At 42.9% G+C, this 16,305-nt stretch overlaps 1 protein-coding gene across 2 annotated transcripts in view; it reads right to left on the reverse strand.

The window, feature by feature from the left end:
- mindy4 (MINDY lysine 48 deubiquitinase 4) overlaps nt 1-16,305 on the reverse strand; it is a 291,924-nt gene that overhangs the window by 256,923 nt on the left and 18,696 nt on the right. Inside the window, exons 2-3 of one of the 2 annotated variants that reach the window (XM_063044571.1) lie at nt 11,475-11,676; nt 2,922-3,041 (exon numbers count right to left, since the gene is read on the reverse strand). In XM_063044571.1, coding sequence (XP_062900641.1) covers nt 2,922-3,017 — 96 coding nt within the window. In that variant the 5' untranslated portion in view covers nt 3,018-3,041; nt 11,475-11,676. The remainder of the gene's footprint in view (nt 1-2,921; nt 3,042-11,474; nt 11,677-16,305) is intronic. The other variant, XM_063044570.1, reaches the window with a different exon arrangement.

The following is a 16,305-nucleotide window of genomic DNA, read 5'->3' on the forward strand; positions in this document are numbered from 1 at the left end:
GTTGAACGTAAAAGGAAAGTAATGGCAGGACCCTTTGAAGCATTAATATACAGAGAGAACTCTCATCTCCCCCACCCATCGGGCAGAAAATACAAAAGCCTGCATGTACCACCAGGCTCAAGAACAGCTTCTACCCCACTGTTATAAAACTGGGTATAGTTCAATATGTTGGACTCTTGACCTCATAATTCACCTTGTTCTGATTTGGCATCTTTCTTCTTCTTTTTAAATCTTTTTATTAATTATTATTGAAAATCAACAACAGAAAAAAATGCATCAAAATTATCAAGATAACATATCCATATGTAGAGTAAAAGTTAAACTACCAACCAGGCTGAACAGTATATCAATAATAATCAAAAAACAAAGTATTAAAGCTTTTTTTTATGGGGAAAAAAGGAAAGAAAGAAAAAAAAACCCTTACTAAAACAGAGAAAACCCCTAATAACTAAAAAAAAGGGAAAAAAAAACCATTTGGAGCACAAACCCGGAGCTATGCACCATACAAGCTTCCATTAAAAAAAAAGACATCAAACCACCAACCAAATCCATATAACCAAGCATCAGAAAAGGACCATCTGTATTAACTCAAGTCAAATGGTAATAACGAGCAAAAGAACCCCACCCTTTCTCAAAGTCAAATTTAGGATCAAATTTAGGATCAAAAGTTTGACTTCTAATTTTTTCCAAACTAAGACATAACATCACCTGAGAGAACCATTGTATCAAAGTGGGAGTAGAGGCATCTTTCCATTTTAATAAAATAGCCCATCTAGCCAATAATGCAACGAATGAGAACACTAAGGCTGTCTACAAGAAGGATCAGCGCCGTCTCTATTTCCTGAGGAGACTGAGGTCCTTTAACATCTGCCGGACGATGCTGAGGATGTTCTACGAGTCTGTGGTGGCCAGTGCTATCATGTTTGCTGTTGTGTGCTGGGGCAGCAGGCTGAGGGTGGCAGACACCAACAGAATCAACAAACTCATTCGTAAGGCCAGTAACGAAAACCAATTTCCCCCAGGATTAATAAAGTATGACTATGATTATGACTAAATGCAATTACGTATTGGTCAGATATAGAAATACCGTGAATATGTTGAGGAATTATACCAAACAAAACTGTCAATTTAACCTTCACTTAGTGATCCTACCTTTTCTCTTTGGAGGAATAAAGAAATGTTCTCCTTTATGGACTTGTTTCAAGAAGGTCGATTGATGTCCTTTGAGAAATTAGTAACTAAATACTCTCTCTTATACTCACATTTTTTGCAATATCTTCAGGTCAGACATTTCTTACAAGAATATTTAAGTAATTTTCCATATATACAAGACTCTGACCTGTTAGACATTATTTTAAAAATGAACCCTTTAGTGAAAAGTTTTATTGGGAAAATTTATTATTTACTATTACAACAGGATAATTATCCTTTAGCAAGATTGGGAAAGAGAGCTGAAAATGACCTTGATAACAGAGGATTGGTTGCGAATTTTGAAGCTGGTTAACTCTTCTTCGATTTGTGCCAGTCATTCTCTAATTCAATTTAAAATTGTACAACGTTATTATTTGCCGAAGGAGAGATTGTCCAAAATATTTCCTAATGTAAATAGTTAGTGTGATAGATGCAAAACTGAGATAGCTACATTGACACATATGTTTTGGTCGTGTTCTGTATTGAAACAATTTTGGAAATCTATTTTTTTCTACAATCTCTAAAGCTTTAAAAATCAATTTACAACCTGATCTTGCATCTTAATATTTACCTGCACAGTAACTTCTTTGTAGCTGTAACACTTTAGTCTGCATTGTTATTGTTATACCTTGCTCTGTCTCAATGCACTGTGTAATGATTTGATCTGTATGGATAATACGCAAAACCAGCTTTTCACTGTATCTTGGTGCATGTGACAATAATAAACCAATTCCAATTTCAAACCCATAACTCTCTGAAAGTGACAATACAGGTTACACATGCCTTTATTGAATGGGGAGGTTGAGTATAGAAGTCAGGTGGTTATGTTGCAGCTTTGTGAAATTTTGGCCTGGCAGTTCCAGTGATCCCATTATAAGAAGATAGCTTTGTATAGGAGGCAGAAGGTTGCCTGGATTAGAGTATTAGCTATAAGAAGTGGTTGGACAAACTTGGATCGTTTCCTCTGGAACGTCAGAAGCTGAGGAAAGACCCGATAAGAGTACACTCAGTGGCCACTGTTAGGTACCTCCTGTACCTTATAAAGTGGCCACTGAGTGTATGTTTGTGATCTTCAGCTGCTGTAGCCCATCCATTTCAAGGTTTGACTTGTGCGTTCAGAAATGCTCTCTATGCACCACTGTTGTAATGTGTGATTAATTGAGTTACTATCACCTTCTTGTCAACTTGAAACAGTCTGGCCATTCTCCTCTGACCTCTCTCATTAACAAAATATTTTCACCCACACAACCGCCGCTCAGTGGATATTTTTTGCACCATTCTCTGGGAACTCGAGACTGATGGATGTGAAAATCTCAGGAGATTAGCAGTTTGAGATATTCAAACCACCCACATGGCACTTAGATCACATTTTTGCCCCATTCTGGAGTTTGGTCTGAACAACAACTGAACTCCTTGACCATCTCTGCTTGCTTTATGCATCAAGTTGCTGCCACATAATTGACTGATTAGATATTTGAATTAACAAGTGTGCATACTCTGGCTTTAAATGGTATAACAACAGGAACCACAGCTGGGGGAGGGTGGGGGACAACAGCCTCCTCACACATTCAGCAAAAGTGAGCATACTCCAGTTGATGGCTAAAATAGTCTGGCAAGGAAAACTGCCACACAGTAACTTATTGCCAAGGTGAGGGTATGAATTAAACAACTGGCTTTGACATTCATTCCAGTTCCCATCATTCAGTCAATGAAGTACAATTCTCGTTCACCTTGTTCTGTTTGTATAGGGAATCGAGGTGCAGTACTCTCTTGAGCTCATTTCGCGTGTTAATGCTGCCCTCTGAGCGTGGAAGTTCCTGGTCCATGGCAGAGATCGTCTTCTTTAAACCCTGGGGAGGTGGAAGATTTATTGTGATTCAGCAGTTGAAGCACCTCTTCTTACCTGTCATGCTGCATCTCAGTTGTACAATTATTAATGACATGCATCATCAAGGGACCAGACAAACCTTTCATTTGCAAACTTTGAGACTCTCATTACCTTGCATGTTATAGTTGATATGGCAACTATACTCGATACAAAACCCAACGGTTCAAATTTCAAACTCCAGACTCCTATCTCTGTTGATACATGTAGTGCCACACCTCTGAAGCCATTGTTTTTATTACATTCATTCTTAAGATCTAGGTATCGAACAGTACCCTTGAGAAAGTGGTGATGAGTTGCCTTCTTTAATCATTCAGAGGGTGCAGAGGAGATTTACCAGGATGCTGCCTGGATTAGAGATCCTGTCTTATGAAGAAAAGCTAAGCAAGCTAGGGATTTCTTTTTGGAGTGAAGGAGGATGAGAGCTGACTTGATAAAGGTATATAAGAAGCATAGATAGAATGGACAGCTGGAAATATTTTTCCAGGGTGATAACAGCTAATATGAAGGAACATAATTTTAAGGTGATTATAAGAATGTTTGGTTGGAGTGGGGGGGAGGGGGAGAGATGTCAGATAGGTTTTTATGCAGAGAGTGGTGGGTGTGTGGAATGCACTTCTGGGCATGATGGTAGAGGTAGATACATTAGAGACATTCAAGATTCTATTAGATAGGCATATGAATGAAAGAAAATGGACGGTATGTGGGAGAGAAGTATTAGATTGGTCTTAGAGTAGGTTAAAATGTAGGGACATGATGGGCCGAAGGCCCTTTATATGGCTGTACTATTCTATGTTCTACGTTAATTTTGCCTTCTGAGGTGGTACTGGTGGGAGGGAATTCCAGCATTTAGAACCAGTAGGAATGAAAGATCAACAATATACTTCCAAGTCACATAGACGTGCACCTTGGCAGGAAACCAATAGGAGGTATTGTCCCCATGCTTGCTACCTTTATCAGATCTTTATGAAGAAGTCCGCAGATTTGGAAGTGCTGTTGAAGAAACCTAGGCAAGTAAATGTAGTGCATATTTCTGATTCTGTACAGACTGGACACCAGTAGCAGAGGGAACAAACCAAGGTTGGTGAATGCTACTAATCAAGCAGGATGCTTTGTCCTGGATGGTGCTTGAGAATTGCTCGCGCTGCCCAGATCAAAGCAAGTGAGCAGTTGCACACTCCTGATTTGTCATCATCCCAGTGAAAGGTCTCATCCTGAAACGTTTACTGTTTATTCAATTCCATAGATGCCAGCTGACCCCGAGTTCCTCCAGCAATTTGTGTGTTTTATATTCTGGATTTCCAGCATCTGCAGAATCTCATGTTTAACAGATTTCGTTGTCCACTCAGTTGATTACAGGCTTGAGGGGTCAATTGGCCTACTTCTGCTTCTTAAAGAAATATGCAAATTTGTCAAACACAATTAGGCTGGCTCTCCTAGATCCTCTTTTGATTTTTTGAATGAGCTGTTATTACCTCCTCAGCCAAGAAAGCTCACCAACATCTCTACTTCCTCAGGAGGCTAAAGAAATTTGGTATGTCCCTACAAACCTTACCAATATTTATCAGTAATCGTCATAGAGTCACAGAAAACTACAACACATAAGCAGGCTCTTCTGCCCATCTATTACCCCTACCATCCACATACCTATCCAAACATCAACGGGACACGTGAAAACGCTAGCTTCTTCTCCATGAATTCCATCCACACTTCTCACTGCCTCAGTAAAGCAGAAGACTCCACATAACCCAGATATTATTTTTCTCTTCCTCCCTCACCTCTGCAACAATGTGCTGTGTGATGAATTGAGGCAGTTGCCGTGGGTTTGCTCTGGGCTTCATGTCAATGGGCTTGAGGTTCACAAGAATGATTCGGGGAATGAACGGGTTAACATGAGGAGTGTTTGGCAGCTTTGGGCCTGTACTCACTGGAATTTAGAAGAATGTGGGGAGATCTCACTGAAACCTACCAAATGTTCAAAGGACTACATAGGGTGGATGTGGAGAGGATGTTTCCTAATGTGGAAGTTTCCAGAACTAGAAGGCCCACCTCAAAATTGAGAGGTGACCTTTTAGAACAGAGGTAAGGAGGAACTTTTTTAGCCAGAGAGTGGTGAATCTATGGAATGCTCTGCCACAGACTGTGGTGCAGGCCAAGTCCATGGGTATACTTAAGGCAGACGTTGATAGTTTCCTGATCGGTCAAAGCATCAAAGGATATGGCAAGTAGACAGGTGTATGGAGTTGAGTGAGCTCTGGGATCAGCTATGATAGAATGGCACAGCAGACTCAATAGGCTGAATGGCCCAATTCTGCTCCTACGTGTTATGAACTTATCGACTCAAGTCAGAAGTGTCATGAAATACTCACCACTTGCCTGGATGAGTACAGCTCCATCAACACTCAAGAAACTCAACACCATCCAGTATAAAGCAGCCCACTTGATTGGTACCACTTCCACAAGTATCCAAACCCACCAGCATCGACAAAGAGTTGCAGCAGTGTGTACTATCTATGATACACTGCAACAACCCACCAAACTTCTTAAGGCAGCACTTACCAGACCCGCAACCACTACTATCTAGAAGGATGACAACAGCAGACACCTGGGAACACCATCACTTGGAAATTACCCTCCATCTTGACTTGGAAACAGATCACCATTCCTTCATTGTTACTGGGTCAAAATCATCGAATTTCCCTCCCTAACAGCACTGTGGGTGTATAAGGGCTAAGAGTGTTGTAAAAGTGCACCTGAAGGCTTTGTGTGTCAATGCAAGGAGCATTCGTAACAAGGTGGATGAACTGAAAGTGTAGATTGTTATTAATGATTATGATATAGTTGGGATCACAGAGACATGGCTCCAGGGTGACCAAGGATGGGAGCTCAACATTCAGGGATATTCAATATTCAGGAGGGATAGACATGAAAGAAAAGGAGGTGGGGTGGCGTTGCTGGTTAGAGAGGAGATTAACGCAATAGAAAGGAAGGACATAAGCCGGGAAGATGTGGAATCGATATGGGTAGAGCTGCATAACACTAAGGGACAGAAAACGCTGGTGGCAGCTGTGTACAAGCCACCTAACAGTAGTAGTGAGGTTGGGGATGGTATTAAACGGGAAATTAGAAATGTGTGCAATAAAGGAACAGCAGTTATAATGGGTGACTTCAATCTACATGTAGATTGGGTGAACCAAATTGGTAAGGGTGCTGAGGAAGAGGATTTCTTGGAATGTATGCGGGATGGTTTTTTGAACCAACATGTCGAAGAACCAACTAGAGAGCAGGATATTCTAGACTGGGTTTTGAGTAATGAGGAAGGGTTAATTAGCAATCTTGTCGTGAGAGGCCCCTTGGGTAAGAGTGACCATAATATGGTGGAATTCTTCATTAAGATGGAGAGTGACATAATTAATTCAGAAACAAAGGTTCTGAACTTAAAGAAGGGTAACTTTGAAGGTATGAGACGTGAATTAGCTAAGATAGACTGGCAAATGACACTTAAAGTGTTGACGGTGGATATGCAGTGGCAAGCATTTAAAGATCGCATGGATGAACTACAACAATTGTTCATTCCAGTTTGGCAAAAGAATAAATCAAGGAAGATAGTGCACCCGTGGCTGACAAGGGAAATTAGGGATAGTATCAATTCCAAAGAAGCAGCATACAAATTAGCCAGAAAAAGTGGCTCACCTGAGGACTGGGAGAAATTCAGAGTTCAGCAGAGGAGGACAAAGGGCTTAATTAGGCAGGGAAAAAAGATTATGAGAGAAAACTGGCAGGGAACATAAAAACTGACTGTAAAAGCTTTTATAGATATGTGAAAAGAAAAAAATTGGTTAAGACAAATGTAGGTCCCCTACAGACAGAAACAGGTGAATTGATTATGAAGAGCAAGGACATGGCAGACCAATTGAATAATTACTTTGGTTCTGTCTTCACTAAGGAGGACATAAATAATCTTCCAGAAATAGTAGGGGACAGTGGGTCCAGTGAGATGGAGGAACTGAGCGAAATACATGTTGGTAGGGAAGTGGTGTTAGGTAAATTGAAGGGATTAAAGGCAGATAAATCCCCAGGGCCAGATGGTCTGCATCCCAGAGTGCTTAAGGAAGTAGCCCAAGAAATAGTGGATGCATTAGTGATAATTTTTCAAAACTCTTTAGATTCTGGACTAGTTCCTGAGGATTGGACGGTGGCTAATGTAACCCCACTTCTTAAAAAAGGAGGGAGAGAGAAACCAGGGAATTATAGACCGGTTAGCCTAATGTCGGTGGTGGGGAAACTGCTAGAGTCAGTTATCAAAGATGTGATAACAGCACATTTGGAAAGCGGTGAAATGATTGGACAAAGTCAGCATGGATTTGTGAAAGGCAAATCATGTCTGACGAATCTCATAGAATTTTTTGAGGATGTCACTAGTAGAGTGGATAGGGGAGAACCAGTGGATGTGGTATATTTGAATTTTCAAAAGGCTTTTGACAAGGTCCCACACAGGAGATTAGTGTGCAAACTTAAAGCACACGGTACTGGGGGTAAGGTATTGATGTGGATAGAGAATTGGTTGGCAGACAGGAAGCAAAGAGTGGGAATAAACGGGACCTTTTCAGAATGGCAGGCAGTGACTAGTGGGGTACCGCAAGGCTCAGTGCTGGGACCCCAGTTGTTTACAATATATATTAATGACTTGGATGAGGGAATTAAATGCAGCATCTCCAAGTTTGCGGATGACACGAAGCTGGGCGGCAGTGTTAGCTGTGAGGAGGATGCTAAGAGGGTGACTTGGATAGGTTAGGTGAGTGGGCAAATTCATGGCAGATGCAATTTAATGTGGATAAATGTGAAGTTATCCACTTTGGTGGCAAAAACAGGAAAACAGATTATTATCTGAATGGTGGCTGATTAGGAAAAGGGAAGGTGCAACGAGACCTGGGTGTCATTATACACCAGTCATTGAAAGTGGGCAAGCAGGTACAGCAGGCAGTGAAAAAGGCGAATGGTATGCTGGCATTTATAGCAAGAGGATTCGAGTGCAGGAGCAGGGAGGTTCTACTGCAGTTGTACAAGGCCTTGGTGAGACCACACCTGGAGTATTGTGTGCAGTTTTGGTCCCCTAATCTGAGGAAAGACATCCTTGCCATAGAGGGAGTACAAAGAAGGTTCACCAGATTGATCCCTGGGATGGCAGGACTTTCATATGATGAAAGACTGGATGAACTGGGCTTATACTCATTGGAATTTAGAAGATTGAGGGGGGATCTGATTGAAACATATAAAATCCTAAAGGGATTGGACAGGCTAGATGCAGGAAGATTGTTCCCGATGTCCAGAATGAGGGGTCACAGTTTGAGGATAAAGGGGAAGCCTCTTAGGACCGAGATTAGGAAAAACTTCTTCACACAGAGAGTGGTGAATCTGTGGAATTCTCTGCCACAGGAAACAGTTGAGGCCAGTTCATTGGCTATATTTAAGAGGGAGTTAGATATGGCCCTTGTGGCTAAAGGGATCAGGGGGTATGGAGGGAAGGGTGGTGCAGCATTCTGAGTTGGATGATCAGCCATGATCATACTGAATGGCGATGCAGGCTCAAAGGGCCGAATGGCCTACTCCTGCACCTATTGTCTATGTTTCTATGTTTCTACACCTCAGGACTGCAGCGGTTCAAGAAGGTAGCTCCTCACCACCTTCTCAAGGGCCACTCGGGATGGGCAATAAATGCCGGCTTAGCTGGCAATGCCATCAATGAATAAATTTAAAAATACACTTTCATTCTCAACGCTGTTGCTTGTTTTTATTTTTTTTTTACATGATGTGTGTGTGTTCTCTTTCTTTCTCTTTATTCTAGATAGATAGATGGAGATAGATATACTTTATTGATCCCGAGGGAAATTGGGTAAATTCTGCATTACTACTGCTTGTACTACCTTAATGCACTGTATGCACTGATTTAATCTGTATAAATAGTAATCAAGGCAAGCTCTTCACTGATCTCAGTACATGTGACAATAATAAACCAATTACTGAATTCCAACATTTTCTCACCAATAGTTACACTAACTGGCCTGGAGACCTTCCTTGCGCCACAATTTTACATTTAGTTTTCAAAATCCTCTGGAACTTCCTCATATTCTATGTAATCTTAATAGAAGGGAAAAGCCACTTTCTTGAATACCCAGGGAGGGAGGCTGCCTTCATCCTTGCCAGAGACTAATAGAGTGTCACTGTCTAAAGTCTCTCCAAACAGTTGACAGCACATCCAGCTGTGCACATGGAAAGATAGCATACTCGATCACCGCTACTCTCCCTTCCGCAATGCTTACAAAGTGCTCCTCCACCCGCCATTTGGAAAGTCGGATCACTTCTCCAGCTTGCATCTGCCAATGTACAGGCAGAAGCTATAACAAGAGGCATTCATAGTTAAAACCTTCCACTGTTGGTCCAACCAATCTGTCTCGATGCGACAGGACTGCTTTGATGATGTCCACTGGAATGTCTTTCGTGATGAGGATGTCTCTGAGTACAAGGATGGGGTCACGAGCTTCATCCAGAAGTACAGCAAGGATATTGTCCCCCAGAAATCAGTTAGGGTCTATCCAAATCAGAAACCTGGATCAACAGTTCCATGCAAGCAGCAATTACCGTGCGAGACAGAGCTTACATAGCTGGTAGTCAGCAGGAGGTCAAGAAATGCAGCTACAATCTACACAAAGTCATCAAGGCACTGAAACAACAATACAGGGACAAGGTCCAGACACAACTCTCCAACAACACACACAGCTTATGGCAAGGTCTGCACACCATCACACACTTCAGAGCTAAGCACAGTGGTGCTGCCAACATCACTGCTTCTCTCCCAGATGAGCTAAATCTTTTTTTTTATGCTTGGTTCAATATCACCAACACTGAGCCCCTGAGAAGAGCCGCCAAAGCGACCTGCTCCTTGGTCATCCCTGAGGCTGAAGTACGCAGGTGTTTCCAATGAGTGGACAGTCGAAAGGTTGCGGGACCAGTTGGCATCCCAGGGCAGGTCCTCAAGATGTGCGTGACACAACTGGCAGGTGTGCTTACTGACATTTTTAATCTCTCCCTCTCCCAGTGTAGAGTGCCCTCCTACTCCAAAACATCCACCATTGTCCTTGTACCTACAAAGACCAAGGTAACATGTCTGAACAACTGGTATCCTGTTGCACTCACCTCAATAATAAGCAAATGCTTTGAGAGGCTGGTCAAGGACTACACCTGCAGCTTGCTACCACCCACACTGGACCCCTACAGTTCGCCTACTGACACAACAAATCGACAGGTGATGCAATAGACACAGCTCTACACACCGTCCACATCTGGAGAAGAAGGATGCTTATGTGAGAATGCTGTTCTTGGACTACAGTTCAGCATTCAACACCATAATTCCCTCCAGGCTCGACAAGAAGCTCAGAGACCCTCAGCCTTGACCCTGACTTGTGCAGCTGGATCCTGGACTTCCTGTCAGGTTGCCGGCAGGTGGTAAGAGTGGGGTCCCTCACTCTTGCCCCTCAGGGCTGTGTCCTAAGCCCTCTTTATTCTCTGTATACCCATGACTGTGCCGCCACCCACAACAATCTGCTAATTAAATTTGCTGACAATAGTACATTGATTGGCCTTATCTCAAATATTAATGAGGCAGCCTACAAAGAAGAAATCATCACCCTGACACAGTGGAGTCAAGAAAACAACCTCTCCCTCAATGTTGCAAAAATACTGGAGCTGGTTGTGGATTACAGGAGGAACAGAGACAGGCCAATCCCTATTGACATCAGTGGATTTAGGGTTGAGAGGGTGAATGCCTTTAGATTCCTTGGCGTACATATCACCGAGGATCTCATGTGGTCCGTACATACCGGTTGTGTGGTGAAAGAAAGTACAATAGCGTCTCTTTCACCTCAGACAGTTGAAGAAGTTTGGTATGTGTCCCCAAATCCTAAGGACTTTCTACAGGGGCACAATTGAGAGCATCTTGACTGGCTGCATCACTGCCTGGTATGGGAACTGTACTTCCCTCAATCACAGGACTCTGCAGAGAGTGGTGCGGATAACCCAGTGCATCTGTAGATGTGAACTTCCCACTATTCAGTACATTTACAGAGACAGGTGCGTAAAAAGGGCCTGAAGGATCAATGAGTACATGAGTCACCCCAAACACAAACTGTTCCAGCTACTACCATCTGGGAAACGGTACCGCAACATAAGTGCCAGGACTGACAGGCTCTGGGACAGCTTCTTCCTCCAGAACATTCAACTGATTAATTCACACTGATACAATTGTATTTCCATGCTAGATTGACTGTCATTGTACATACTATTTATTACAAATTACTACCAATTGCACATTAAGATGGAGACGTAACGTAAAGATTTTTACTCCACATGTATCTGAAGAATGTAAGTAATAAAGTCAATTCAATTCAGAGGACTTGTCAGCCACTGGCTCCATTGGTTTGTTGTATAATTTTTCTCTTGTAGATAATTCCAACTTCCTTCTTCTCTTTTGGCTCTTTTCTATCCACTATGAGTCAGATACTTCGTGTCTTTAATGTTTAAAAGCATATTGGCACATCCCAACACTGTAAAAATCAAGAATCTGCATTAAAGCATGAATAAAAAGGTCTTTTTTTTCTTTACATGGATAGAGCAGAATAATAGAAATGACTATGTTGCTCAACAGAAAAACAGAATTGATTTGATAGGCCAAATGACCTTCTACTATAACATAATCATTCTGTTCCTCAAAGTTATAGCTCAATTGGAATATAATTCCTTCCTATTTCACACCTAGTTTGTTTTTATACTCTCAGCCACTGATCCAATGTTACCATCTAAGATCAATACTCTGCACGTATTAAAAGCCTAACATCATCAGAACCTCAGAGTATGACCTTATTCTCACCAAATGGAAGCTTATTTCTACTGGGTCTGTACTACCATGTCCAGAACTATCCTCATCATTCTTCATGGAATGCTGTACAATTGAACAACATCTGGCTATAAGCCTATTTCCTGAAACTACACCGTGTCTACATGCTCAGGAAAATAAACACGAAAGGTATTTCAAAACATCAGAAAGTATTCAGGTCAAGCAAATCTATGGAGAGGGAGAAAAAGAGATGATGACCCAAGTCAATGACCTGCATCTGACCTTCTATTACCAAGTGACTCTCCATACATCTGCTGAATACTTCCAGTGTTCACTTCTCTTTAAGATTTCTATTATCTACTGAACATTGCTTCTGAAAGAACCACAAAAGATTATAAATATAAATAGGTCACATTGCCCTTGTGCCTGTTTGGGAATCCATTACCAACAATGGTGAGCAGGCACAAGAAACTGCCGGTGCTGAAATCTGGAGCAACATTCTGCTGGAAGCACTCAACGGGTCAAGCAGCATCTGTGGGAGGGAAAGAACTGTACATATTTCAGGTTGAAACCCTGCATCAGGACAGAGAATGGAGGGGCAAGGTGACATACAGTATATAAAAAGATCAACGGTGATTTTTTTTTACCTCAGGGCCACCCTTAAACACAAACCCAATATCCTGCTGGAGATTATATAAAAATACAAACAAGCAGAAGAAAGTTAAACTACAAGGAAAATAATAATTATATAGTCTAATCCAACAGTCCCTTGATACATTTAGCATCTGAAAATATCAGTCTTTTCTTCTTACTTCTGTTGTGAATAGTTAATCACTTATTTTGAGACTATGACCCCTGGTTTCAGTCACCTCAAACATGGAGGCTCCACATCTACCCCGACAAGCCTCAAAAGTTTGTGTTTCAATAGGATGTTGGGCCTCTTATCTAAGAAAAGTACTCAGTAAGGGCTCACCTTTGTTCCCTGCACCCACACCTCAGTGAGTTTCTGTGCCCGCCATGACGTTGACCTCTCCTTCTGCCGCTCTGTGCAGAATTCTTTGACAAGGATTCTCCAGCCCCCACCGATGACCCCTTCTTCTGTCTTCAACCCTCCTCCTTTTCCTAGACATGCTGCTCTGGTCTTCTGCCTGCTCTAGATTGCTCTATTACCAACTGCCGACAAGACATCAACCGTCTCGACTTTACTACTCCTCTCTCCAATTTTAACCTCACTCTTTCTGATCACACTGTCTGCTCTCTCTGCACTAATCCTAACCCCAGCATCCAACCTGCAGATAAAGTGGGTGTTGTAGTAGTCTGGCAGACAGACCTCTACCTTGCTGAGGCCTGGCGACAACTCTCAGACACCTCCTCTTACTTACTCTTTGAACAGGACCCACTAAGGTGCACAAGGCCATTTTCACGAACACCATCACTAACTGGGGATCTCCCATCCACTGCCACCACCCTCATAGTTCCCTTATCCCGCACTGCCTTTTTCAACCTCCTTCTCAAGATCCAAAAACCTGCCAGTTCAGGTAGACCCATTGGTTTCTGCTTGTTCCTGCCTCACCAAACTTATATCTGCATACTTTGACTCTGTTCTTCCCCCCCCCCCCCCAGTTCAGTCACTTCATACCTACATATGTGACATTTCACACATTCTTGATCTTTTCAATGATTTCAAGTTCCCTGGCCTTGATTGTGTCATTTTCATGATGGAAGTCCACTCCCTATGTAAGGGGTTTCTTCTTTTATGTTACTGCGTAGGCTAATTAAAATGGCTTCTTTGTTATGTTATAATTAAAATGTCTTCTTTGTTATGTTTAATGCTGAGAAAGTTCTCTCGCTAGCAGCTTGTTTGGGTTATATTGTTGATAAGAGAGCGAATGAACCAATGAGTGTCCATGTTATTCTTTCTAGTGTGTCTGTAAATTATTGTGATGTGTGGATTTTTGAGAAGGCGCAATGGAGAGAGAAAATGGACAAGGTGCTGAGAGCTGGCTAACGGGGTCGGACCCCAAGCAGGAGTCCGAGGTCCAGGGTTTTCGGCAAGGAGAGGAGACGGAGACAGACTCGTGTGGAGCGTCTGTTCGACCACCGTGGTTGGTCCTAGGCGGCAGGACGAGGTGGTCAGAGGGGATCGAATGGTGAAGACAGGATTGTTACTAGAGCTCCAACTGTTTGTGCACGAAGAGATTGAACTTTGATAAGTGTGGCACCTTTTATTTTCCTTTTATATTTTATCTCTATTAATTATATAGTTCCAGTAATATCTATAAACTGTAATTCATTTAATCATATAGGGTGTATTGTCTGTTATTTGGCAGGGTGGGGTACATCACATAGCATCCACACAAACTTAATTACCCAATTTGGCAGAGCTGAGGGCTGTTTCCTCTAGACGACAGTGAGTGGAGCGACCCCGAGGCTTACCAGGGGGCTACACCTATATACCTCCATCCCCCATCAGGAAGGCCTCAAGGCTCTCCACTTCTCTCTGCGCACCAGGCCCAACCAGTTCTCCTCCATCACCACTCTTCTCCAGTGGTGGAACTGGTCCTCACTCTCAATAATTTTTCCTTTGGCTCCTCCCACTTCCTTCAAACAAAAGGTACAGTCATGGGTGCTCGCATGGGTCTCAGATATGCCTGCCTTTTTGTCAGCTATGTGGAACAGTCTAAATTCCAAGCCTATACCAGTATCACTTAACTTTTCCTATGCTACATCGATGACTGCATTGGTGCTGCTTCCTGTACCCATGCTGAGCTCGTAGACTTCATTTACTTTACCTCCAACTTCCACACTGCCCTCAAATTTACCTGGTCCATTTCCGACACCTCCATCCCCTTTCTCGAAGTCTCTGTCTCTATCTCTGGAGACAACTTATCTACTGATGTCTATTATAAACCCACCGACTCTCAGATACCTGGACTACACCTCTTCTCACCCTGTTGTTTGTAAAAGTGCCATCCCCTTCTCTCAATTCCTCCGTCTCCATTGCATCTGCTCTCAGGATAAGGCTTTTCATTCCAGAACAAAGGAGATGTCCCCCTTCTTCAAAGAAAGGGGCTTTCCTTCCTCCACCATCAACACCGCCCTCACCTCATCTATTCATCTATTCCATTCCACACCATCCTCAACCCATCCTCCCGCTGCCTAACCATGGATGAGGTTCTCACGTGCCACCTCACCAGCCTCCACGTCTAGCACATAATTCTCTGTTAATTTCTTCCATCTGCAATGGGATCTTACCACCAAGCACATCTTTCCCTCCCCCACCCCCACCACTTTCCACAGGGATGGCTCCCTATGCAACTCCCTTGTCCGCTCATCCCTCCTCATTGATCTCCCTCCTGGCACTTATCCTTGCAAGCAGAACAAGTGCCACACCTATATCTCCTCCTTCACTACCATTCAGGGCCCCAACCAGTCCTTCTAGGTGAGGTGACACTGACAGAGGTGTATAAGATGATGAGAGGCATTGATCGTGTGAATAGTCAGAGGCTTCTTCCCAGGGCTGAAATGGCTAACATAAGAGGACAGTTTTAAGGTGCTTGGAAGTAGGTACAGAGGGGATATCAGGGGTAAGTTTCTGGTGCTCCTGGTGTGGCCTCCTGTATATCAGTGAGACTTGATATAGATTGGGAGACCCCTTTGCCAAGCACCTACCCTCCATTTGCCACAAAAATCAGGATCTTTCAGTGGCCACCCATTTCAATTCTATTTCTCATTCCAACATGTCAGTCCACGGCCTCCTCTACTGACGCTATTTGGCTACACTCAGGATGGAGGAGCAACATCTTATATTCCGTCAGGGTAGCCTCCAAACAAATGGCATGAACATCAATTTCTTGAATTTCTGGTAACAGCCACCATCTGTCCTTCACCATTCACCTCATCTCCTTACCTGTCCATCACCTCCCTCTGGTGCTCCTCCTCGTTCCCTTTCTTCTATGGCCTTCTGGCCGCGCCCATCAGATTCCCCCTTCTCCAGCCCTTTAACTTTTTCACCAGTCATCTATCAAGCTCTTTACTCACCTAATACTTTGTACCTCTTCCTCCTTTCCCACCCACCTTCTTACTCTGACCTCTCACCTCTTTTTTCCAGTCCTGATGAAGGGCCTTGGTCCAAAACATCAACTGTTTACTCTTTTCCATAGATGCTGCCTGGCTTGCTGAGTTCCTCAAGCATTTTGTATGTACTACTTTGATTTCCAGCATCTGCAGATTTTCTCTTGTTTAAGAAAAGATGTGCTGACATTGGAAAAGGTCCTGAGGAGGTGAACAAGAATGACCCGGGAAGGAAAGAGTTAACATACGAAAAGCATTTGATGGC

This window comes from Mobula hypostoma, chromosome 3, assembly GCF_963921235.1.
Source record: "Mobula hypostoma chromosome 3, sMobHyp1.1, whole genome shotgun sequence".
NCBI classification, from domain to species: Eukaryota; Metazoa; Chordata; class Chondrichthyes; order Myliobatiformes; family Myliobatidae; genus Mobula; species Mobula hypostoma.